Source organism: Grus americana, unplaced genomic scaffold (assembly GCF_028858705.1).
Source record: "Grus americana isolate bGruAme1 unplaced genomic scaffold, bGruAme1.mat scaffold_91, whole genome shotgun sequence".
Classification (NCBI taxonomy): domain Eukaryota; kingdom Metazoa; phylum Chordata; class Aves; order Gruiformes; family Gruidae; genus Grus; species Grus americana.
In genome coordinates, this window is record NW_026562100.1 from 1 (window position 1) to 18482 (window position 18482).

Genomic DNA, 18482 nt, shown 5'->3' on the forward strand with positions numbered 1-18482 from the left:
TTAAATGCATAAAGGATTTAGGCTCGCCTTCCTCAGAGGGATCCTGGCTTTAAAAATGGAACTGTGGGGAAGGGAAGGTGCCCATGCTTATGCAGAGGTGGATTAGATGCTTCTCTCCTTCTCTGGGGCTCTGTGCAAGCCTGGACAGAGCCAGGGCAGAGGGCCAGCCCGATGTTTATGGTGCCGATCGATGCCCGCTTTGCCTATGAGCGTGACGGGCCGTATTCGGGCACGGTAACGGGACGGGGCTTTGCCTTCTGCCCCCAGACACTCCGTCCCAGCGAGTGCAGTTCATCCTCGGGACCGAGGAGGACGAGCAGCACGTTCCCCATGACTTGTTCACCGAGCTGGATGAGATCTGCGTGAAAGAGGGTGAAGATGCCGAGTGGAAGGAAACGGCAAGGTAAATCCCCGCTGCCGGCCGCGGTGGGAGAGGAGTCCCCTCGCCGGCAGCGCCCGTGGGCTCTGCTTTCCGCTCTCCGGGACTTTGGCAAAGCTTTTGCAGGTGCCGATGCGAGGAGCCTTCTCTCGCCGCCCTGTAGCTCTGTTAAAGGGTTGCGGAGCTGAGGCCGTTTCCTCGCAATGGGGCTGATCGCGCCTGATGTCCGCAGGTGGCTGAAGTTTGAGGAGGACGTGGAAGACGGCGGCGAGCGCTGGAGCAAGCCCTACGTGGCCACGCTGTCCTTGCACAGCCTCTCTGAGCTGAGGAGTTGCATCATCAACGGGACGGTGCTGCTGGACATTTGTGCCAACAGCATCGAAGAGATTGCAGGTACCGCGGGCGCCGCGTCTCTGCGGGAACGGCCGAGCTCGGTTTGCCGCGGTGCCCTCCGCTCCCGAATCAAACCCTGCCCCAACGGCGCGTCCTTTTCCAGAAACCCCGCTGTGTTTTTAAGTTGGTTTTGGATGCAGGCTGGGCGTGCAACAGTCACACCAGCTTTTTCTGGTGTGTTTTTTCCAGCTTTTTTTTTTAAATGTGTAGAGTCAGACAGAAAGGCCAGACGGGGCAAGAAAATTGCATTATTTCGAATGGGAAATAATTATCTTAGCAGAGTGATGAATAAGCACTTTGCTCGTGTTTTTTAGCAAAAGAAACTTCTTGCTTTCGCTGCAAAGGCTGAACTGTATTAAAATGTCTTGCTAAGCAAGGCTGGGCCTGTGTCAGGGGATCCTGCGTGGCACAGCCTTCCCCCGGGGGCTTCAGGGCTTGGGACCTGGGGGGGTTTCTGCTCTGACGGCTTCGTTTCCCTTTGCCATCCCCAGATATGATCCTGGGCCCGCAAGACCAGTCCACGGAGTTTGACGAGCACGTGCGGGCAAAAGTTCGAGAAGTCCTACTGAAGAAGCATCACCATCAGAATGAGAAGAAAAGAAACAACCTTCTTCCCATCGTCCGCTCGTTTGCTGATGTGAGCAAGAAGCAGTCAGACCTGCACCTCCTTGACAAGCCAGGTGAGGGTTCCTGCAGGGTTTGGCACCAGGTGAGGTTCCTGCAGGGCTCTGGTCCCATTCGACTTGTCCTGGCAGAGGAGAAGCATCCCAATTGCTCCTTGTCCGTCTTTCTGAGTGTCTTTCTTTTTCCTACCAGCCCAAACACTCACCCCTCATCCTTCTCCTACCACTGCAGAAGCTAAAAATGGGGTGAACCACGAGAGCAACGCGATGGACTTAAGCAAGGTGAGACGCTCGTAGCTATCTTATGCCTTTAGGGCCAGATTTGGTCTTGCAAATTTGGGTGCAGAGTGCTGAGGGCTTTGCTTTTGGGGTATTTGCCTGAAAATCGCTTGTTGTGCCTAGGCGCAGCTGCATTTCATGAAGAAAATTCCCACCGGGGCTGAAGCATCCAACGTGCTCGTAGGAGAGCTGGATTTCCTTCGCCAGCCCATCGTGGCATTTGTCCGCCTGACCCCGGCTGTCCTCCTCTCGGGCATGACGGAAGTTCCCATCCCAACAAGGTCTGAACGAGAAGCACAAAGATTTTATTTCAAAAAACCCCCACCCAACGAAAGAACATCAAGGTGCATGCATCAGTTTGGCGTCCCAAGGGAACAAGGGCAGGGGGAGCGAGGACATTTCTCCCACTCGCATCCCTTCCCTGCTGTGTCTTTCAAACCCCTTGGCCAATTTTAATGAAAATTGGCCCAAAAATTAAATTTGCCATCGGTTTTGGTGAATTTCAAATTCCTGGCGGAGTCGGTGAGCCTACGTGTCCCCTCTGGAGCTGCGCTCGGGGCTGGGGGCTCCCAGGGATTTCCTTGGGTGTCCTTTGAGCAAGGACACGTTCTTCTCGCTCATTGTGTTTTTCTTGCCCAGGTTCCTGTTTGTTTTGCTTGGACCAGAAGGCAAAGCCCATCAGTACCATGAGATCGGCAGGTCCATGGCTACTATCATGACGGATGAGGTGCGAGAAGAGAGAATTCCGGGTCATTTTTGGTTTTCTTCACCTCTCTGCAGTAGTGAGGAAGAGGATTTGCTTCCCAACTGCCCACACCTCTCCAGATAGCCCACCCCTCGTTCACACGCCGAAGCAAACGCACGGATTTGTATCACCCCACCTCTTGGAGGTTGAAATCCCACCCGGTGTGCATCCTGCACCTCCCCGGGGTCCCCAGCACCCTGTCCCCAGTGGTGGCATTGCCAGGGCCAGTGAAACTTCCCCGCTTTAAGCAAAAGGGTATGGTGTGCCATGAGGGATGGGGACCTCGTGGAGGAGATGATTACAAGTACTGTGATGGACAGATTTTTCCATTTGGGGGGAATATTTCCTGCCATTACAAGCAGGAAATTTGGGGAAAATGATCTTGCATTTAGCCAGGAGCTTACCGTAGTGCTTAGGACATCGGAGATGGGTTGTCCTCTGAGCAGGTTGTCTCCTGTCGGCAGGTTTTCCGTGACGTTGCCTATAAAGCCGAGAACCGGGCTGACCTCGTGGCCGGCATCGACGAGTTTCTGGATCAGGTCACGGTCTTGCCGCCAGGAGAATGGGATCCATCGATCCGAATCGAGCCCCCGAAAAACGTCCCTTCGCAGGTGGGTGCTGCGGCGGAGGGAGGCGCGAGGGGGACGGGCAGGCCGGCGGCCGGCCGGCCGGGGATGCTGTTCTGGGACCCAGATTCACCAGGTCCCAGTTTGACGCAGTCACATACCCAGACCAGAAGCCCAACAAGCCAGTGGTTACGAATCCATAGCTTTGGCTTATTTCCTTTTTAACAGGGAAAAAGGAAGATGCCAGGAGCTCTCGATGACAGTGCTTCTCACAGCAAGCCAGAGAAACACAGTGGTCCTGAACTGGAGCGCACGGGAAGGTGTGAGCTTTAATAGTTTGTGGGGTTTGTTGTTTGTTTTTTTTTTTTCTCTTTGCCTCTAGAATCGGAGCGTGCACCTTCCCTTGTAGCAGTTTTCTGGGGTTAGTTGGTTCAGTGAAGGGGCTTCACATTACCAGCTCGGTCCCCTGGGCTGGGCAGGTGAGATCTGGGCAGCTGGGCTCAGCCACAGCACCACTGCAGACAGATTTTCTTGATTTGGGGTGGAAGCAGCTGTGTAAATACCTCCAGGGAGAGCTCTGCTGCTTCTCCAAGCAAGGGACAGTTGCAGTAAGAGGGGATGGGCTTTCAGGTTTGGTCCTTTTTCTTTTTGTTGGAGGGGTTTTTTGTGCTTGCTTGGTTTCTGCCGGGTATAAAACGGCCGAAGGAGACTGCTGCTGGTTAGCAATGAAGGTTACTGTCTGCTTGGGCTTGTCCTTCTGCAGCAAAACCCCCTCTGTGTGGTCTTGCAGGGAAACAGTCTATTTGTTTTTCCTTCCTCCAGGCTCTTTGGAGGTTTGATCCTGGACGTGAAGCGCAAAGCCCCGTGGTTCTGGAGCGACTTTCGGGATGGTCTGAGCCTGCAGTGTCTGGCGTCCTTCCTCTTCCTCTTCTGTGCCTGCATGTCCCCTGTCATCACCTTCGGGGGACTGCTGGGGGAGGCGACCGACGGCCACATCGTGAGCAGCTCTCTTGGGTGGCGTGGGGGAGCGCAAAACTCATGCAAAATCTTCGCTGCAGTGAATTTGCTTTGGGTTTTTTCTTCTTTTTCCCATTGATTTATTTCCTCGCCGCTGCCTCTTCCCTGGACAGAGTGCCATGGAGTCACTGCTGGGCGCATCCATGACCGGCGTGGTGTATTCCCTCTTTGCTGGCCAACCTCTCACCATCCTCGGCAGCACTGGACCCGTCCTCGTGTTCGAAAAGATCCTCTACAAATTTCAGTTTGTTTTCTGTGTCGCAGACGTTGCACGCTGCTGCTTTAGTATGTGATGGTGCAAGAGCCCTTGGTCTCTGAAGGATGGATGAGGTTGTTTGGGGTTTTTAGGGTTAAAATGAAGCAGGAAGAGGAGAAGCCATAAGGATGGGGATCCTTGTGTTGTGATGAGTTTGATGTGAGATGAGACACCCTGATTGCAATTCAATTTATTCTTCAGCCCCAGCTTGCTGGTAGCAGGTGACTGGGTGCAAAATCAGCCGGGGTTTTGGTGTTAGGGCATGGGGGTGATGTGGGAGGACACCACCTTCCACAAAGGGCCCTGACCTCAATTAGCCTCCAAGGCCTTAACACAAGCTAATTGTTAAATAACAATCATGAAATAATTGGCCTCTCCTCCTGCAGGTCCGCACCCTGCACCGCAGCCCCAAGGCTGTCTGTAGTAGGACATGGAAAGTGCATTTACCACCTGCAGCCTTGACGTGCTCCTAAATTGCTCGTGATTTTCCCCGAAGGAAGGCACGGCTCGGCGCCTCTTCCTGGCCTTTCCAGCCTTTGTTTGATTTTGGTTTCCCAGGGAGTACGCGCTCTCCTATCTCTCTCTGCGGGCCTGCATCGGGCTGTGGACTGCCTTCTTCTGCATAGTGCTGGTGGCCACCGACGCCAGCTGTTTGGTGTGCTACATCACCCGCTTCACCGAAGAAGCCTTCGCCTCCCTCATCTGCATCATCTTCATCTACGAGGCTCTGGAGAAGCTGAGTCACCTGCGAGAGACCTACCCTGTGCACATGCACAGCAAGCTCGACTTCCTCACCGTCTACTAGTGAGTTTTTCTTTTCCTCCTAAAAGGCTGCTGCCCCTTGGCAGGAGCTCAGGGCTGCACCTCCATTGCCTTTCCCTCACCCTCGTCTTGGCTTTTCTCCTCCCAGCTGTAAGTGTGAGGCACCAAGCCATCCCAGCAACGCAACCCTGCGTTTCTGGGAGAGCAACGAGATCGACGTGTCTGGCATCGCCTGGGAAAACCTCACGGTGACTGTAAGTGCCCCAAGCCACTACTTCCGCGGCCGCGGGGTCCAGGGGCGTTCACATTTTGCAAAAGTCAGAGCCCTTCGGGTGATGAGGGGCTTCAGACTGTGCTAGTGCTGCTCTGCAAAGGCATTCTTTAAATCTAACGTGTGGTTTTAACCCGCTTGGTCCTGGGAAGGAGAGTCCACCTTGTCCCCCCAACATCGTGGGTAATAACTGTCCTCCTTGACCCTGTCGCAGGACAATTTTTCTGACCAGGAGCAAGGTTAAGTGGGTGGTTTGATTCTTGTAGAAGTTGGAGGACTTAAGTTCCTGCTTGAAGGTAGTCCTTAGCTTCCTTACTTGGTTCCTAAGAACTCCAGTCCTTGCTTGCTTACTCAGCACTGTCTGTAGGTCCATGCATAAATTTGCACGTCTGAGCAGCCTCTCGGGCTGCTGTTGCTGGAAGCAAAGCCCAGGCATAGGATGGGAGGCTCTTCAGGACATCTTCATCCCCTCTTGGCCGTGTCCTGGGAGCCCTTCGCTGGGAAGGGACGATTCGTCTCTTCTCCTTGCCTTCCGCGGCTGTCTTAGCCCTCCTTCCCTGCTCCCTCTTTCTCTATCCCCAAGAACTTCCAGTGTTTCCTTCCCCTCTTGGCGTCTTCTTCAGCCACGGTTGCCTGCCATTCGAGCGGAGGATGTGCCATGGGTCTGTGATATGGTGTCCCATCACATCTCGCCTCTCCGCTCTCCTCTGTGCGGTTCGATGTGTCACTTGTTCAGCTGCTGCTCATTCAATATAAATCTCCGTCAGCAGCAGCAGCAGCAGCAGCAGTTACAAGGTCATGGATCTTGGACCAAGATCCTCAAAAGCCCCGAGTTATCCCAGGTTTCCTTGCCGCACGTGCACTACCTTTGTGTCCTGACGCTCTGTTTCTCCAGGAATGTCGGTATTTGCATGGAGAGTTTCACGGACCTGCCTGTGGACGCAATGGCCCCTACGCGCCTAATGTCCTCTTCTGGTGCTGCATCCTCTTCTTCTCCACCTTTGTCCTGTCGAGCTTCTTGAAGAAGTTTAAAAGCAGCCGTTACTTCCCAACCAGAGTAGGTAGAAGATGGTGGCCGGCAGCAGTCTCCACACTCATTTCCCAAAATGGCTTTCCCGGAGCGCTAAGCAGTATTTGCCACCGCTTGGTCAAGCTGGGAAACATTGACCTTGAAGGCCAAACTCTCCAGCAGCTTGGATGTCCCTCCCTCGTTTCCATGAGTGCTAAACGACCGTGGCGTTTCCCACCTGCCTCGCGACCTGCCCCCGAGCGATATTTTGCTCAGGCAGTGGGAAAAGAGGTCTTCCAAAGTTGTGGGGGTTTATTTGCCTTTTTTTTTTTTTTTTTTTTTTAACCTTCTGTGCATTATGCTCAAGGGGAAAGTTGGTTCAAATGAGGAGCTGCCATAGGAAAAGACACTTTTTCTTCCTTTTGAGGAACATACGATGCCTCAGTGCGCCTTATTCCCATTTTAGCTGTGAGCATGGCTGCAGTGGCAGCCATCTGCTTCCTTATTTTTTAATATTTTTTTTACTTAAGGTTTGAATTCAAACAACCCTCTTCCACCTAATTAAACTCTTTTTTTTTTTTATTGTCTGACACCAGCTCTCACAGAGACAAGCACAGCAACAGTAGCTAACCAAGGGATTTGGCTGCATGTCCTCAGAGTGGTGGGATTTTGTTAACCAGCCTTAATGTTGTTGATGTCTCTCATTTTTCCATCTCATGTTGTGGCCCCCTTTGCGATGCCCCTTTCAGCTCTGGTTTCTTGCCCCAGGTGCGGTCCACAATAAGTGACTTTGCTGTTTTCCTCACCATCGTCATCATGGTGCTCATTGACTTCATGACTGGGATCCCGTCACCGAAGCTCCACATCCCCCATACGTTCAAGGTAGGGGGGGTGTTGTGGCACGGAGCGGGTTTCACCGGGGCAGGACAGGGCTGAGTCTGGAGGAGATGCTGGTGGTGTGACCATCTCCTCCTCCACCTCCAAGTGCATCGTTTCCTCCTGGAAATGAGAAGACAGCCCCAAAACTAGGTACCTGCAGGAGAAATAGCTACAGGTGCTTGCAAAGAGGATGCTGGCACTGCTGAGCCCCGGGGTGACGTGAAACCAGGGCTGGGAGATGCTGTGACACGGGGATGGAGGGGAAAATCCAAGCCGGTGAAGTAGCTGGGCTGGGAGACGAGGCTGATGTGCGTGCTTTGTTGCAGCCTACCAGAGACGACCGCGGGTGGTTCATCAACCCCATAGGACCCAACCCTTGGTGGACGGTGGTGGCTGCGCTCATCCCAGCTCTGCTTTGCACCATCTTGATATTCATGGACCAGCAGATCACGGCTCTTATCGTGAACAGGAAGGAGCACAGGCTGAAGGTAAGGGGCTGCAGGAGACAACCCCATCCCCAACGCGCTCTGGGCTGCAGGTACGGGGAGAAGCTCCAATTCCAAATGCCTTGTGAAGGCATTGGTTTGGAACAACGTCAGGCAGCGTGGCAAGATGGTCTCCTGGCTTAACGATGACACAGGGAGCAAACGACAACAGGGGAGTTCAGATGAGCAATCTTTCGGAGGAGCATATTAAGCTTAGAGCGTTGTAGAAGCACGCTTTTGTTTTAAAATGTCAGCAGCAGCTGGGGAACGAATCATTTTGATGTGCTGCCAGGGATAACTGAGAGTCATATCTTACTCGCAAGTGGTAGAAATGTCTTTATGAATGAAAAATAGTAAGGTGGTTTTTTTGTTGAGAAGTAGATACAAACTCCCCAAATCCACTTTGTCTGAAGTGCTGCCGGATTGTCATGCAAGGTGCTTGCGCAAAGACTGGATACATCCTTATTTGTTTCCAGTTCGTGTTTTAAATTTTCAAGACGTCGACTTGAGCTCCTACAGGGTTGTTTGGGTCTGACTTGCGACGTTGTCCTTGCTCTTGTCCCGTGAGATGCTCTGTTTCTTGTTTCGCTCCGCGCAGAAAGGATGCGGGTACCACCTGGACCTCTTCATGGTGGCCGTGATGCTGGGGGTGTGCTCCGTGATGGGGCTGCCGTGGTTTGTGGCTGCGACCGTCCTGTCCATCACCCACGTGAATAGCCTCAAAGTAGAGTCTGGCTGCTCAGCTCCAGGAGAACAGCCCAAGTTTCTGGGGATACGAGAGCAGAGAGTCACTGGCTTGATGATCTTTGTGCTCATGGGCTGCTCATTCTTCTTCACTTCGGTGTTAAAGGTAAGAGGAAAATGGAAACCACCCAACAACCGCGAGCTTTTTGGAGGTTATGCAAAACTAGTCCCCTTTCTCCAGGCCTGAGTAGCTGTGGAGCAGAGGAGGAGGTGATCCCAAACCTTGGGGCTCGATCCGTGGTGGGAACCACCCTCGGTTGCACTTTCCAGCCCTTCAGACCCCAGTTTGGCACGCTTGAGCCAAGCGAGCAAGCCAACTGCTTGGATTTTCAGATGTCTTTCAGGCCCACCCGTGTTTATGGGTTACGGTGAAGCGTATTTAGAGCAGTACCTCTGCTCTTTCAACCAGGCAGCACGTTACCGCTTGCAATTTGTTCCCCCAGATGCCTCGGAACAGCCGTTCCCAGTAGCTAAACGCGCTGAAATCGTCCCCGTGGGCTTCCTTGCGTGTTGCCACAAGAACACGTACAAATGTTTTTCTACCGTCGCAGAACGCGGCATATGGTAGCATGGGCGAAATCACCTATTTTCCTCCAACCTTTCTGGAAAACAGGATTATTCTGATGAAGTGTAACTCAAAAGCTCAGCCTAAAGCAGAGCATTAAATCATTCGCACGCACAAAATCTCTGATGGTTAAAATCCGACACTTCTCTAACCCTCTGGAAGCTGGAAGGCTTTAGGCAATTTTAGGCAGGGACTGTAGAAGAGAGCGGTAATACTGAAAATGCAATTTGAAAACAAGAATGCACTAACTTCTGTATTTATTTTTGGAGTTTATACCAATGCCTGTGCTTTATGGCGTCTTTCTCTACATGGGTGTGTCGTCGCTCAGAGGAATTCAGGTACGGCCTCTTTTACAGCGTGTTGGGTCCCTGGTATTTCATCTCTATAGAAGCAGGTAAAAAAAGCAGTGGCATGGGGGGAAAAACCCCTCTCCGAAAGCAAGCGATCAAAATATTTTGTGTAAGAAAAAGATTGGAGGAGGCACAGGAGGTGTATAGGGCCGGGAGGACCGGGCAAGTTCAGGGCAGGTTACGGGAAAATGGGGGAATTCAGCGCGAAGGGAAGGCGATTTCTGTGGCTGGTGGAAATCCTTGCTGGGGGATTCAGCGTGCTGAGAAACGCTGAGAACAGAATAACGGGGAATAATTGCAGTTCGGTGGGCAGCTCTCGCGGGCAAGCCGGTTTATAGATGGAGCGGAGGGAAAATTGGGTGCTGCTCGCAGAGGAACGCGGTGGGATCCAGGATTTCTCATTGCAAGTGAGATCCTGAACACTCCCTCCGCGTCTCCCCGGGGCCAGAAACTTCTCACTGTTATTTTACAGTTCTTCGATCGCTTGAAGCTGTTTGGGATGCCGGCGAAACACCAGCCGGATTTCATCTACCTGCGGCACGTCCCCTTGCGAAAGGTGCATTGCTTCACCATGATCCAGCTGATCTGCCTCGTCCTGCTCTGGGCCATCAAGGTGTCGCGTGCCGCCATCATCTTCCCCATGATGGTAAGAGCCGGTGCTGCTCGGCGTCGGGGTGTTTGTAGCGTCGGAGCGAGCTGTGGCATCATCTCTGACCTCGCTGCACCTTCCCTCTTATTCGTGAAGGTTTTGGCTCTCGTTTTTGTCCGGAAAGTGATGGATTTCTGCTTCTCGAAGCGAGAGCTCAGCTTTCTGGATGACCTTATGCCAGAAAGCAAGCAGAAGAAGTTGGACGATGCCAAAAATGAAGCCAAAGAAGAAGAGGTGAAGCTTGCTGGGTGCTCGGGGCCGGGCGTCTCCCTCGGGCTGTGAGATTGCCTCTTTCTGCCACAGCTCGTCTTTAAATGTCGGGGCAAGATCAGAACTAAACAGAAACGGATCCTAATAGCCTGGATCACACATCGTAACCTTTTATCCTAAATTAGCAGTGAGCTTAACACTTGACTAGAGGTATAATTTTAAAAATGAGTCCTATAATAAAGATTATTATTATTATTATTATTAATACTACGGAAAGGTTTACTCATAATAGCGTTTTTTAATCCCCCCAAAGTATTTGGAGTGAAAGGTCTTCACCCTGCTGCACTAATAGCTAAAGCTGCCGCAGGTCAGGAGGAGAGGACAGCGTGCAACGTCTTTACTGGGTGCTGAGTTTATCTCCGCTTTGATTAAAGACCGAGAACTTGATTTGTCCCTTTTCCGTCAGGAGTCCCAGAAGGTGATGGAAGCTGCTGCTGCAAATTGGGTTCAACTGAAAGTGGGGAAGACCAGCGACTTGGATATCCCACAGCAAAGCAGCGACAGGTAAAGTGCCACCAAGCGCCAGGACCCCCGGCAAGATTCGTTTGAAGGTGTTTGGCACCGTCTTTATCGAGCGTCCCTCGGTAAAGCGGTCCGCTCGGCGGGAAAATCAAATTTCTGGGCAGGGCTGCTGGAGACGATGGCGGGGCTCTGCCCCTGCGCAGAGCGGCTGCACAACTCCCATTTAACCCCCAAAACTTGCATCATCAGTGACTTTAGGGTAGCAGGAGATCCTCATATTTAAGAAAGAGGTGGTGTAGGCACGACCTGTAGCAGCAGTGGCTTAGGAGCCCGCTCCAGGGCTAAACGCCAGCAAGAGCCTTTGCCTGGAGCTGTTGTTCTACAGGCTTGCCTCCCGCAACTCCTCATCCAGCAAAACCTCCGGTGCTTACGCTGAGCTTTGGTTCCCCGGGCCCCCCTGGTCCTCTTGCTGGTGCTAACGCACTTGGCGGCAGCAGTTCCCGTAATCACGGATTGCGATGTAAAATATTTATTGCAGGACCGATCCTTCCGAGATTAATATCTGGGATGAAATGTCGAAAACGACCGTGTGGAAGACTCTCCCTATGAACACAGAAACAGTCTGAATTTGGGGAGGAAAAAGGTAAAGGACCGCATGCGAGCGTGACGAGACGCGCGCGTACGGTTTTCCCGTGCTTCGGCCGGCAATGCTGAGCAAACGAGCAGCGGCGAGGACGGTGGCACGCCAGCCAGCTCCTCTCTGCCGCGGTGGTCCCACGAACGGGGCTCAAACCCCATCTTCCACTGATGATGCTCTCCCTTTTTTTTTTTTTTTCATTCTTCCCCCTCCCCAGTTTTCATGTTTAGGAATCTTGACTTTGAAGGAGAGGAGCGAGAACGTGACTCAGGGATGTGCCAACGCGGACACGGGGAGAAACTGCTTTTTTTTTTTCCAGTTGGAGGATTCCCATTAAAGCCATGCAGACGTCTTCAGTTATCCTTGGTGTGCTTCAGGCATTCAGTATCTCTAGACCAGCAAACTGAGGTGCACATCACGGTCAATGGGAGTTCGGTGTTGTTGAGCCTCCGGGCGTACGTGCGTGTGTTTGTTGCGGTTGCGTAGTGGTAGAGGGACTGCTACCGCTTTATCATTCAGTGCTATTTTTTTAATACCCAATTCCTCCTCTCCTTTCTCTTTTTTTTTTCCAAATATAAACTCATGTTTATGTTCCAAATAGTTTACTGTTATACTTGACGCCTTCTCCGTTTTCTTCTTTATCACGGCCGGGTTTTTGGTCTGGTTTGGGGTCCAGGCTTTCGTTCACTCCTACGTCCCTTACAGGTAGGAGAGGGATGTCCTGCCTGGCGGGGCAGCCTAAGGAGCGTCCGAGCAGTTGGGCTAAGGCGAAGGAAAAGCGTTTGCTCCCTGCCCTCCAGTTTTACAGCATTTTACTTTATTTTAATTTTCATTTTTATTTTCTTTTTATTTTCTTTTTGACTTTTATTTTTCTTTTATTTTAATTTTTTTTTATTTTTATTTTATTTTAATTTTATTTTTATTGTATTTATTTTCTTTTCCTTTGGCTCTGCCATCAGCCTGGAAGCTGCAAAATGCAGAAATGCCCCTTTCTTGTCCCCTGGCCGTAAACCGAATATAAGGGACCACTTAAAATCGAATACTTTGAATACAGCGTATGGTTTTGGGAAAGGCCAGGTGAGACCTGGGGCTCTGCGTCCCTGGGCTGCCCCCCCGTTGTTCCTCCGCTTTCCTTCCTTTTACCTCCCTGGGACTCTAGGGGTTGGTTGTTTTGTTTTTTCTTTTTTCAGCCCTGTCCTTGCAAAGTCTTTTCTCTCGCAGGGTGGGACGAGCTGGGAGGAAAGCGGGAAGCTGCCTTCTCCTCCTCCCTCTCCCTGCCGCTTTGCAGGAACAAGCTGTTCAGCAGAGACGGTTCTCGTGCCCCCTTCACGTTTTGGGGGGGTCCTTGGGCTGCGGCGTCACCCCAGGCACATGCGGTCGAGTCGGGTGGCCCTGGAGCCTGGGAGGAGAGGACAACCCAGAAGAAAAGGTCCCCTTGCAGCCCTGCACCTTGCTGGGGGCTCAGCACCTGCTCCAGGCTCTTGGCGGCTGCGGCCGCTGCCCCGCGCCCAGCTGGGACGGGCGCACGAACCCTCCTGCCATCGGCTTCTCCCATCCGCCGCGGGAACCGTTTTGTGCATCAAACCGACCCAAAGTGACGTGCGGGTGGGGAAAAGAAAATGTGAAATGGCTCTGTAAGGGTGAGAGCGGCACATCACCGAGCAGGGCCAAAATCGGACGCTTTTACGGGATGGGGCTTTGCAAACCGTAGTTTGACGGTTGCCGGCACGGCGGGGTGACCGGTGGAGGGGGAGGAAACTGGTTTAGCTCTTCAAAAAGGAGGGGAGGCCAAAAAAAAAAAAAAAAAAAAAAAAGCAAAGGGGGTGGGGTGCTTGGAGGAAGGGAAAGGTGCAAAGCCTGGGTTTTCTCGCTGCTCTTCCTCCGTGCACCTCCCGTCCACGCTGCCTTCCTGTGCTGCTCCCCCGTGCCGTCCCTCCCTCCCCAGGGAGAAAAGGTCGCAGTGGGGGAGAGCCCTGAGCTCTCCACCAGTTGGAAAATAAACTTGAATTCCCGTGGAGGTAGAAGCGTTAAGCCGGTGACGGGCATGGGCGTGGAGCTGGGCGGTTGTGGTACCAGTCCCCTTGCTGCCCTGTCCCTAAATGAAATTATTTGGCTTCTCGTAGCGGCCAGTTTTTCTTTTGTCCTTGTTCTTTTCCGTAAGAGGAGAGCGCAGGGCTGGACTCGGCTCCCTCCTGGCAGGGGCCGGAGGCTGGGATTGTTCCCTGCGCGTGCCTGGCGTCTCTTCGGCTCGGAAAGAAAGAAAAGACAGAAACCCACCCGGGAAGGAAAACGGGGCCGGGTTGAACGAAGAGCTCCCCAGATCTCCCGGGAGCCCCTTCGAAAGAAGTTTCCTAAAATGTAGGTGCATGGAAATCCCTAAGGGGGGAAAAAAGATGTAAAAAGGTAATAAATAAGGTGCTGGCACTTTTTCTTTTTTTAAATTTTATTTCATTTTTTCCCCCCATGTGCTACATTTAGAAATACAGACACTATTTTTTCATTTTGGAGATGCTGAAATATATTTATTTTATGGTAAGAGATGCTCTAGTTTGGAAATGCTCCGTGTTGTAAATAAAACTGAGCGGGGGAGGGGGTTGGAATCCATCAAGCAAATCTGTGTTATTTATCACTTTGATTCTTTGTGTGTTTTGTTTTTTTTTGTTTTGTTTTAATTATTCTTTGATTGATTTTGGGTTCCTTCTGTAAAACTCAAATAATATAAATCTGTGTCGCCGTCTCGTGGGTCCCGTCCGTGAAGGGTTGATGTTGGCTGACGGGTCCACCCGCCTGAGCCGTGTCTGTCTGATTTTTCTCTTGTCACCCATTGAACGTAATGGGAAAAGAATATAATAAAAGTCTCGTGTGTCTTGCTGTGCCGCTCCCGAGTCTTTTAAAGGGAGGAGAGGAGTTGGAGGCATCTTTGGAGCTTTTTAAGGGGGGGTTTGGAGTGGGCAGCGCTGATTTGGGGGAAATCCATCTCCCTGGGATGTTGGGTCAGGAACCAACCGATTGGGGAAAGAGTTGAAATCAGTGGGTTTGGGGTTTTATTGATTTATGTAATTTAAAAAAAAAAATTCTTTTAATTTCTCTATGCAAGTGATGGCAATGAGCTCTGTGTTGCAGGAGGGAGGGGACAGCAGCATCACCCACGTCACCTCTGCCAGACCGGGGGTGTGCGGGGAGTTCAGAAATGGGACTTGGGGGGGTGAAGGTGTTGGTACAGGAGAGAAGTCACCCCATCCAGAGTGAGCAGATCCTCCCCCCTGCCTATTTTGGCTTTTTTTTGGACCATTTGCAACACAATTAATTACCATTCAATCCAAAGGTTCTAGTTATCTTCCTTTTTTTTTTTTTTTTTTTTTTTAAATTTCTTTCCAAATCCCTTCTGGCACAGGTCTGTGGGGTCAGGCAGGTTCATCCCGATCACCCTTTTACCTAAAACTTGAGGAATTGAGAGAAAAATGGGGCACTTGAGCCAAGCCGGGGATCGGAGCCCGGTGCCTCAAAATCCCCCGGGACCAGCGGCGCGCGGGATCCCGATGGGATGCTCGGAAGCATTGGAGACGTCACCAACCGGCTGCCGGATTTAACAAAGGTTTTATTACGGTTTAGGGAAAGCCGCAGGATCTACAGCGCCCTCGGAGCTGTTAGAGAGAAAATGAAGCCGGAGAAATCCAGGTTTGAAGGGAAGGCTGATCCGCGGGTGCAAATTTTCGGAGGAGGTGACTGGGAAACACCGAAGGGATTGATTGATGCGGCTGCGTGTGATGGATAAATCCTTCCCGTGGAGCATCCCATCGCTGGCAGTGATGGACGGGTGCAACTATCCCCAGGCTGATGCTGCTGGAAAGCTGATGTTGCCGTTTAATTGTACCTTCAAAATAAAAAGCAAACAACCACCAAACAGTTTCACGGACTAGAAACTCCCCCTAACATCAGTTTAGGAGCTTGGGAACAGCGGATTTTCTCGTTCGCAAAGGAGCAAATGCTTTGCTTCGACAAGACCGCAACGTGGTAATATCCCCTGTAAATGCAAACGATCCCGCCGCGTTGAGACTGAAATGAAATGCAAAACGTCAGCACGGAGCACGGCAAGAACAAAACAGCCTCTTCCCATCGTAAATTATCAACTCTCCCCCAAAGCAGCTTAATTTTCCTTGTTTTATTTTATTACGAGTAAACACCAGAGAAGCCCCGTGAGCCAGCAAAAATGAGAAGCAGCGTCAGGCGTAGGAAGCCAGACTCTGACTTTGCACCACACCCGCTGATTTGTGGCTACGTTTTGAAATGATTCCTTTATTTGTTTTTAATGGGCCATGTCTGCTGTTTGGGCTGACTTACGTGAGCGGTGGGAACGCGGCCGGGAAGGGGACGCCACGGGGCTCCTCCTTCGGGGACCTCTTTGCGGAGCTGCCGAATATAAGAAAACAGGTGGAGAGAAAACTTCTAAAACTGCGTTACCGACTGGGATCGTGGCGTGGTGGGAGGTTATTTCCCAGCGTGGTCCCCTTCCCCTCTCCTCTTTTTACCTGTACCGCTTGGTGTTGATGAGCCAGTGCACAAAGTCCTTGGCCTTCATCTTGTCCAGGTAGCGGGTGAAGTTGCTGGTGAAGGTGCCTTCCGAGTGTCGCTTGATGTTGGAGGCGAAGCTTTGGGCGCTTTGGGATTCGTACGACTGCCATCTGCTCGGGAGAGAAGGATGGGGGAAGAAAATGTGGTTTAATGCACATGGTGGCATCCTGCATTGTCCCTGCGGGAGGTGCCCAGAGTGGGGGGTGTGTCCTGTAAAGTACTTTACTGTGTGCAGCATCCTCCAGAAAAGCTCTAATAATAAAGAAGAATAATTTGCAGCCTCGGGAGGGTCTGCCAAGCCAGGCCAGGGTTGTCCCCGCCATCATATATACGCACTATCCTATCCCATATTATTTGCCCTACTCCTTGCTCGGCTGTGGTGGGTTCATGCCTGGGAGGGAGGGAGGGAGGGAGGGAGCGTGGTGCCGCCCCGAGGTTTAGATCAACCTCCTCCAGCTCCAGGACAGAGAGCTGACATTGGGGTCCCCCCCTTCCACAAATTCCCCCCGGCAGAAGATCCCCAAAGGATTTTCCTCCCACACAGCTGCCGGCATGGAGCGGGGCTCAGCACCCAGCCCAAATGTGTTGGGTTTGTGTGGCAAGGTTTTGGTAGCGGGGGGGGCTACAGGGGTGGCTTCTGTGAGAAGCTGCCAGAAGCTTCCCCTGTGTCTGACAGAGCCAATGGCAGCCGGCTCCAAGATGGACCCGCCCCTGGCCAAGGCCGAGCCAATCAGCGCCTCTGTGAGAACATATTTAAGAAGGAAAAAAAAACCAGTTAGAGAGAGCTTTTGCAGCGGGAGAGAGGAGTGAGAAGCTGTAAGAAACTCTGCAGACACCCAGGTCAGTGCAGAAGGAGGGGCAGGAGGTGCTCCAGGCACCGGAGCAGAGATCCCCCTGCAGCCCATGGAGGAAGGATGAGGGGGTGTAGAGATTCCCCCTGCAGCCCATGGAGGAAGGATGAGGGGGTGCAGAGATTCCCCCTGCAGCCCATGGAGGAAGGATGAGGGGGTGTAGAGATTCCACCTGCAGCCCGTGGAGGAAGGATGAGGGGGTGTAGAGATTCCCCCTGCAGCCCATGGAGGAAGGATGAGGGGGTGCAGAGATTCCCCCTGCAGCCCATGGAGGAAGGATGAGGGGGTGTAGAGATTCCCCCTGCAGCCCGTGGAGGAAGGATGAGGGGGTGCAGAGATTCCACCTGCAGCCCGTGGAGGACCCCACGCCGGAGCAGGTGGAGGCACCTGAAGGAGGCCGTGGCCCGTGGGAAGCCCACGCTGGATCACGTTGCTGGCAGGACCTGTGGACCCGTGGAGAGAGGAGCCCACGCCGGAGCAGGTTTGCTGGCAGGACCTGTGACCCCGTGGGGGACCCACGCTGGAGCAGTTTGCTCCTGAAGGTCTGCACCCCGTGGGAGAGACCACGCTGGAGCAGTTCGTGAAGGACTGTAGCCCGTGGGAGAGGCTCCATGTAGGAGCAGGGGAACGATGAGAGGAGTCCTCCCCGTGAGGAGGAAGAAGCGGCAGACTCAAAGATTAATTAGAGTTGTACATTTTTTATCTTTGCTGGATGCCTTCGCAGTTCAGGGGGAGTAAAATGCCACCCCCCACCCCCCCTCATTTGCTGAAACTTTGGCTTTTGTTTGCCTGTCACCACGCACTTTCATTGCTCTGGTTTAAATTCTTTGGTGGCATCTCCGTGCGAGGCTCGCTGCGATTTCGGGGATGCTGTGGTGGCCGGGGAAGGGCGATGAGATGCTCGGAGCATCTCGCCACGGACCCGGAGGTCCCCACTTGTCCCGTTTCCTCCCACGTTTGCTCCTGAAGCTTTAAAACTTAATAATATAAAAGCAGCGGGGGATCTGAGCCGCCCCGTAACGGGTATTTTCCCAAGGGTTTGCGCCTCAGTCGTATGTTGGCAGCTTGTGCTGTGAAACACACCAAAACGCCGCTTATGCCTTTCGCCCCGGCGTTTACACCCCATTTCTCTCCTCCGGGTAGGTTTGGTTCAAAACAGAGCTGGTTTCTCCCCATCCACTAAGTTTTCCAAGCAGGATGAGTTTTGGGGTTGCGTGGCTTTAAATAACCGCCCATGCCCAAGATTCCGATTCCAAGAAACGGTCACTTTTTGTGTACCTGGAGTTGGTACACAGCGGGCGACACTGAGCTCCTCTCGGTGAGGGTTACTGCGGTGTCCTGGGGGGGGTCTAACCCCCCTTGATTGATCCCCAAAACCCCAAAACCGCTGACCGACGTCAGGATGAGCCAGGACGAGGGTTACAAAATGACGCTGCTGGAAGAGTTACAGGTAGGGGCTCTGCCGAGGGGCCCAACGTCCCCGATGCCCCCCCACCCCCCCCCAAACGGTTGGAAACCTCTCCCCGAAATCCCGTCGGCATTTCCCCGGAGCGCAGAGGGATGCGGAGGGGGGAGATGCTTTGTGCCGGGGAGGGCTCCCGGCGGCAGGTTCAGCGTCGTTGGTCGGAGTACGGGGGCAAAACGGTTTCTAAGAGAGACGGAGACTTTCCCCGTGTCACCCGCGGGGTGTTTGACTCCCAAACCGCCCCGTGTATTCC

General features: G+C 52.6%; 1 protein-coding gene across 1 annotated transcript; it reads left to right on the top strand.

Moving 5' to 3' along the window:
* Nucleotides 1–272: 272 nt before the first annotated feature.
* On the top strand, nt 273–11330 carry LOC129201306 (electroneutral sodium bicarbonate exchanger 1-like). Its single transcript, XM_054812427.1, has 21 exons — nt 273–403; nt 612–772; nt 1264–1452; nt 1589–1677; nt 1798–1955; nt 2314–2401; nt 2884–3030; nt 3214–3305; nt 3808–3982; nt 4116–4246; nt 4817–5062; nt 5169–5274; nt 6187–6348; nt 7069–7182; nt 7506–7667; nt 8263–8514; nt 9243–9311; nt 9796–9969; nt 10069–10206; nt 10649–10746; nt 11234–11330. Exons 3-21 carry the CDS (start codon nt 1266–1268, stop codon nt 11328–11330), a joined length of 2685 nt encoding a protein of 894 aa, XP_054668402.1. The 5' UTR covers nt 273–403; nt 612–772; nt 1264–1265.
* Nucleotides 11331–18482: the final 7152 nt, after the last annotated feature.

Bases quoted from the DNA above. Each gene is read 5' to 3' on its own strand.
- LOC129201306 (XM_054812427.1), top strand. From the start codon at position 1,266: ATGATCCTGGGCCCGCAAGACCAGTCCACGGAGTTTGACGAGCACGTG. The intron at 3,031-3,213 runs GTGGGTGCTGCG...CCTTTTTAACAG, and splicing joins CGAAAAACGTCCCTTCGCAG to GGAAAAAGGAAGATGCCAGG. The intron at 5,063-5,168 runs GTGAGTTTTTCT...TTCTCCTCCCAG, and splicing joins GACTTCCTCACCGTCTACTA to CTGTAAGTGTGAGGCACCAA.